This window comes from Cucumis melo, chromosome 5 (assembly GCF_025177605.1).
Source record: "Cucumis melo cultivar AY chromosome 5, USDA_Cmelo_AY_1.0, whole genome shotgun sequence".
NCBI lineage: Eukaryota > Viridiplantae > Streptophyta > Magnoliopsida > Cucurbitales > Cucurbitaceae > Cucumis > Cucumis melo.
Genome location: NC_066861.1, coordinates 2,661,883 through 2,668,303, shown reverse-complemented (window position 1 = coordinate 2,668,303; position 6,421 = coordinate 2,661,883). Strand labels below are relative to the sequence as shown.

At 31.9% G+C, this 6,421-nt stretch overlaps 1 protein-coding gene across 1 annotated transcript; it reads right to left on the bottom strand.

Annotated features, from left to right (window-relative positions):
* Positions 1-4,334: 4,334 nt before the first annotated feature.
* Positions 4,335-6,421, bottom strand: LOC103491338 (receptor-like protein 12). The gene has a single exon (XM_008451239.3). The coding sequence runs from the start codon at positions 5,806-5,808 to the stop codon at positions 4,606-4,608; it is 1,203 nt and encodes a 400-aa protein (XP_008449461.1). The 5' UTR covers positions 5,809-6,421; the 3' UTR covers positions 4,335-4,605.

The following is a 6,421-nucleotide window of genomic DNA, read 5'->3' as shown; positions in this document are numbered from 1 at the left end:
AAGAAAATCTTGGAATAAATTTGTATTTTATTTACTAAAAAAAGATGAACATGTGAACCAAAGAAATCTAGAATAAAAGCAAAGATAGATGAAGAAATATGGAAGACAAGATTAATAAATCGCAAAGAAAAATAAGAAAGAAAGATGACAAATCGTCTGCAATATCAATGGTAAATTTGGAATCTATGAAAAAAATTTACTAATTTTATGAATTTTTTCATTTTGTTATACGGGTCGTAAATATTTTAATATTATGTTATATGTGTGAAAATTAACCTATTTTATGTTAATAATTAACTATAAAATCTTATATTAAATAGTTTTATATAACTAAGACAACATAAAATATCAACGATAGATATATTAGTTAAAAGTTTATTAAGTATGAATAATATAGTTTTATCCGATAATTAATTAGAATCAACTATTCATTTCTTAGGTATAAAAACCCCACAAGTTTAGAGGACATTAAAAAATCCATGTCACTTGGGTTTTAATGTTCTTTCGACAATAATATTTTGAATTTTAAAATCTGAAAATCTACAAAACAAACAAAAATAATTAAATATTTGTCCGAAATCCTATACAATTTATGTGAAACAAGCAAGGCCTTTGGATTTTCTTTCAAAAATACTCAAGCACGGCCAAAAATTTTAAAAATACTCTTTAAGTTTTAAAATAACAACAATAAATTTAAGAGTAAGATGCAAACATGATAAATAAAACATCAAATTACTTTAAGATTTAAATATTTGAACTAAATTGTTAATAGCCAAGTACTTTTTTTTATTTGAGCATTTATCGGTTTTGGTATGTTTTAGGATGAAATTTTGATTTTGAAAATTTGTGAAATTTTGTAGAATTTTATGTTTTAATTCCAAATTTCGGTTGTTAAGAAATTTGATGTTAAGTTGAGATTTGGAAAATTAAGATAAATTTGATAGTATATAGTATGTATAAAAGCATGAATTAGAAGAAACTTTTTATTTGAATCGTATCTTTTTATTATAAAGATTTTCATTATTATCTTTGTGGCAATTTTATTATTTAAATACAAAATTAATGTAGTTAATTGCTAAGTTAATTCTTTTTCATTAGATTAATTATTTTTTAGTTGTTTTATTAATAAAACGGTTGAGTGATGTGGTTATTTATATTTTACTTTTATGTTGTTTAATTTATTTCCTTATTATTCTCTCCTTTCAATACTCCCCCTCTATGTAGATGTACGAAAATATTCGTCTTTTATCTCTAAAAAAACCTTACGACTCTCTCTAACTAATTCTCTTGTTAAAATTTATCTCTTCTTCGTCCATTCTTTTCATCTTTCTCTTGACATTTTATCTTCCCACTATATATTCATATTTCTTTATCTCTTATTAACTCTTATTTATCTCCCAACCTTTCGATTTTTCCCCTTTGTAATTTTTGGATATACATATTTTATTCTTTTCTTTCATCCTGATCATTAGTCACGACAAAGAAACCTAAGATTTTAATGTTTACATGAGATTTTTGGAGAATTTTAATTCGTTGAGTTAAACTTTTATCTATATTGTATATATGTTGATTTGATGCAATATAGTTCAGTCTCCAGTATTAGATCTTCTGATATTCTGTCAATTAAATGCATGCGCTTGATTTGAAAAATGAAGCATGTGATGTTCTTCAAGTTGAAGACTTAAAAGAAAACTTGTATCTCCAAATGTGGTAGGCTTCAGGAGTCTGCGAAACAAACAAAAATAATTAAAATCTTATATTAAATAGTTTTATATAATAAAATCTCTTTAGACCTTTGCAATAAAAAAATTCTATCTTTAAACTCTTCTATTTATAGGCCTTATGAACTTAGGTTTTGTTAGTTCATGGATCGGATCTATGGACTCAATCACATGTATTTTGGTCATATTTAGCATTTGAGTTGTATTAAGTTTATTTTTAGGCAATTGAATCTTAGCCTAAATGAATAATATTTAATTGACAAAAATAATTAATTTGATCAACGGTTATAATGAAAACACGAGACATCATAAATATTAGTCTCAATTTGGGACACATGTCAATTTTTAATTAGTCATAAATTCAATTATTTGTATTTTTTCGTCATTAATTTGGTAAATGATACGACAATTTGTGATTAGTCCATAATTTCTTATTCAAATAAGAAATCAAATCATCATTCTCTTAGGTTCTCTCTAAAATTTTCATTTTTGTTAGAAGGTAAACATGTGATCTAAATATTTTTTGATGGGATGTTTAAATATATTTTTTTTTTTGTTAGGTAACCATGGGATCTTGGAGATTGGAGAAAGATACATCTTTGGCCATATATTTTTTTTTATAATTAACGTTTTTATTATAGTAGTTTTATTAATAAAATGGTGAAATGTGGTTAATACTTTTGTTTTGTTTGAATTATGTAACTTTTGCTGGAATCTAAATATTAATTGTAATTAAAGGTAATGATGAGTAAAAGTAGAAATACGAAAGTAGTTTCTTAAATATTGTCTTAAGATATTCATTAGAAAAATAATAACTTCCCGTTTACTATTAAAAAAATTCATTACAAATCTCCACAACACTGGTCGGAACAAATTATTGTTTTACTTCTAAGTTATTTATTACTCCTTAAATATGAGTGCTCCTTAAATGAATAATTGGTTTATGGTCCAACCAATAACAAAAATTGTCTTTGTCGCAGAGAGGGTACGACCATTTGTTGAAGTTCCGAAGACGCCATTTAAGGAAACATTCATCTACATGCCTTAAAGTTAGGAATGAGCAAATTCCATCTTATGCATTTATGTTTCCAACTCTCCTCTTGATATTGTCTCCAAAATGTTAAGCTTATTGATGAGTTGCCAGTCTAACCACTCTCACCCTTATAAATCAAATGACAGTCTTTTACGAGCAAGAGTTTAACTAGTCAACGGAGTTACATTTAGTGGTTACTATGTCCAGTTTTATGCAAACTTATTACATAGAATACCCACACGAACACATTGGATCATTGCATTTGTACGAAATACAAGGCAAGTCATATCACATGATAAGGTTGCACCCAACTTTATCATTGTACTATAGACTCTTTAAGTTGTATTTTGAACATTGATCTATATATGTATTCACATACAGATGAAGATTGTGATCATAAAGTAATATAGGGATGTTAATTTATTAATTTAGGTTATTAAGACGAAAAATATTAAAATAATTAATAACACTTATTAAAATTATAATAATAACATTTTATTAATAATAATCAATAAATTACATTTACTATATACAAGGTCGTATATAACATAAAACCCAACACATAATACATTTTTAGATAAATCAATGATTAGAAAACAAGAAGAATCAATACACAACATACCCAAGCTAAGCTCTCATGTTAATTGAACTTTAAAACTCGGTGTAGACTGTTCACAATCCCACGCAACTCACTTCACATCATCATCTTTGCTTGCTTGCTTTTACTTGGTTGACCTCTGGACCAAATTAAACTTATTTTATCAAAACCTACTAGTTTTAGTCTTTCCTTTCAATTTGAGACATATATATGACAGTTTTTTTTTTTTTTTTAATGAATATCATCATTCGGTAGTTTTATCATTGATTAAAAAAGAAACAACGTATTAATGATTTGGACTAGTCGACCATTTCTCAATCAACAAATCTAACATCAAACCCCTAATTGGATATTCTTACAGATAAATCTCCCTAAACATTAGAAATGGGGAGAAGAATTCATTAATTAAAGGGTTGTTGCATGTTTTCTATTTTATATTAAAGGCCCCTTACTTTAGTACTTAATCATCAACATGAAACCCCCAACTTCTTTAGATCCTGGAATGGGGAGCAGCCAAAGCGTTAAACATCAATCACTCAAGACAAAAATTGCAACTTTATTTACAACACACAAAAATAAAGTACAATTAAACAAAACCACATATAGCATCCCCATAGCCATGTGCACCCCAAACTCTTGAATCAAACCTACCCCACACACCTAATCTCTCTCGTTTTGCATTCTCTTTGCTTTATCATTCCTCTCTTTTCTGAAGACTACTGTTGTTCATTTATTCTCTCTTTGTTGAAAGAAAAAAGAAAAAAAAGAGGACCATGCATAGACTGTTTTTCAAACTTTATTATGGTTTTATGAACCATATGTCAATTATCAATTAATGATTTCTGAGTTTGACCACAAAGATAAAAGCTTACACAACATATTTAATTAGGTTCTGGGTTTGTGCAAATTCATAAATAGTTTTCTAAGGTACTGAAATGAGCCAAACAACACAGTGGAAAATGTAATCAATCATGGAAGAATGTAATCAATAAATTATAGTAATATTTAATATTTCACAGGACATATATAATTGTCCTTTCCAAAACTCCATTTCCACATTACAAATATATTCGGTTATTCACATTTTTCTTTTTTATATTTTCTCTTTACCCTTTACCACCCACCACAGCCAACACCCAAAAAGAAAGAAAGAAAGAAAGAAAGAAAGAAAGACTTAAATTAATTTAAGATGAATTCAAAATTTGTTTTCCCATTATACCCTCCAGGACACGTGTCAGGTATGTAGGGTTCTTCTAGCCTCTCCACTGGTTACACTGCTGCCGAGGTCTAGTCTTCTGCTTTCCTGCTTTCAACGGACATGGCGTCTGCACTGGTGGCACCATACAATTATATTGCAAGCACAAAGAGCTACTCAAAGGAATCTCAGCCGTCGGATTAATCTCTATCCCCGTCAAATAATTATGCTGCAAGTACAGTATTTGTATATTAGCGGAAAGGAGTCGTTGCACGAAGCAACCCGGTACTCGACCACTAAACCCATTGTTGTTCAGATACAAATTCTGTACTGTTGAGAAAAATGGAGATATCTGCCCGGATAACTTGTTGTAACTCAGATCAACGGTGGCGATTGACACATGATTCACCGGTTCAACGTGGCCGGAGAACTGGTTTCGTTGCAACTGCAGAGAGGTTATTGGGAATGTGAATAAACGGCCGGGGATTGGACCGGTGAACTGATTCAAACTCAAATCGAGATAATTCAACTGGTCCAGCCGAGTTAAAAGGCGGTCTACGGAACCGCCGAGGCGGTTCCATGAGAGAGAGAGATATTGAAGTGAAGGAGGAAGGGAATTTGGACCGAGCCAACCGGAGAGAGCGTTATGCTTTAAGTCCAGTCGAGTTAGGGATCGGGAAAGGAAGAGAGGGAGCGGACCGGTGAGACGGTTGTGGCAGAGAATGAGATTGGATAACGCCGGTAGCGTTCCAATGGGGCGAGGAATTTGTCCGGTGAGTTGATTGTAGCTTAAATCCAATGTCTTAAGTTTTCGCAAGTTGCCGAGTCCGGCCGGGATCTGGCCGGAGATTAAGTTACGACTGACGGCGAGGAAACGGAGATTGTGCAATTGAGAGAGTGTTTCGGGTAGAGAACCGTAAATCCGACCTGGAACCACAGAGAATTCGGCTAAGGCAGAGAGTTTACCAACGGAGATATCTAATCGACCGATTAAACCAGGAGAACCAGCTCTAGGATCTCCAAGATTGAGAGTCACAACTTTATTGGATTGACAAGAAACGCCAGCGAAATTGCAAGGATCGGAAGTGAAATCCCAAGAAGCAAAGAAATTAGAGCCGGGCATGTCTTTTAAAGCCTTACGAATGGATTGAAGTGCTAGAAAATCAAGAGGATCCAGCATTGCAGAAACATGGAGATGGAAATTACAGAACAAGAAGATCATGAAAGTACAGAGAAGGGAAACCCTGTGGGATTTAGCCATTCTAGTTAAATGCGAAGAAGAATGCTAAATGTGGGTGGGTTTTATAAGGTGGGTTTCATATAAAAAAGAGAGAAAAAAAAAGGGAGGATTGCTTTTCCGTGAAAGAAGAAGAGAAGAAGGAAGAAGTGTTACCTGTGAAAGCTTTTAATGGCGGAACTACAAATCATCAACTAAGATTTTGAAAAGGATAAGATGAAAAAAGCAAAATGGTGGGTTTGGCTTGAGGGAGAAGCTAAGCCAAAATGCTGTTGTGTAGACTGGTGGCAGCAGCAGCAGCAGAAGCAGCATACATAGAGACACACAGAGTCTTTCTCTCTCCCTAATGCTTCGTTTGTCTCTGTTACAAAGCAGCTGTATTTTGATGATTATTACGACGGAGGCTTGTTAGAGAAGACAGAATAATATAATACAATTCATGATTGCTGCAGTAGTGTACTACAATATCAACAAATGAGGAGAAGGGGGGAGGGTAGTCTGGGGTTTTCAATTTTCTTTGGAAGTAACAAATACAATTATAGTCAAACATATAAATTTATTAAGTTTATAAAATGGGAGAGTTTGAGCTTTGTATATATGGGAATTGGTTGGGAGTGGGGGAGTACGTGGAAAATGG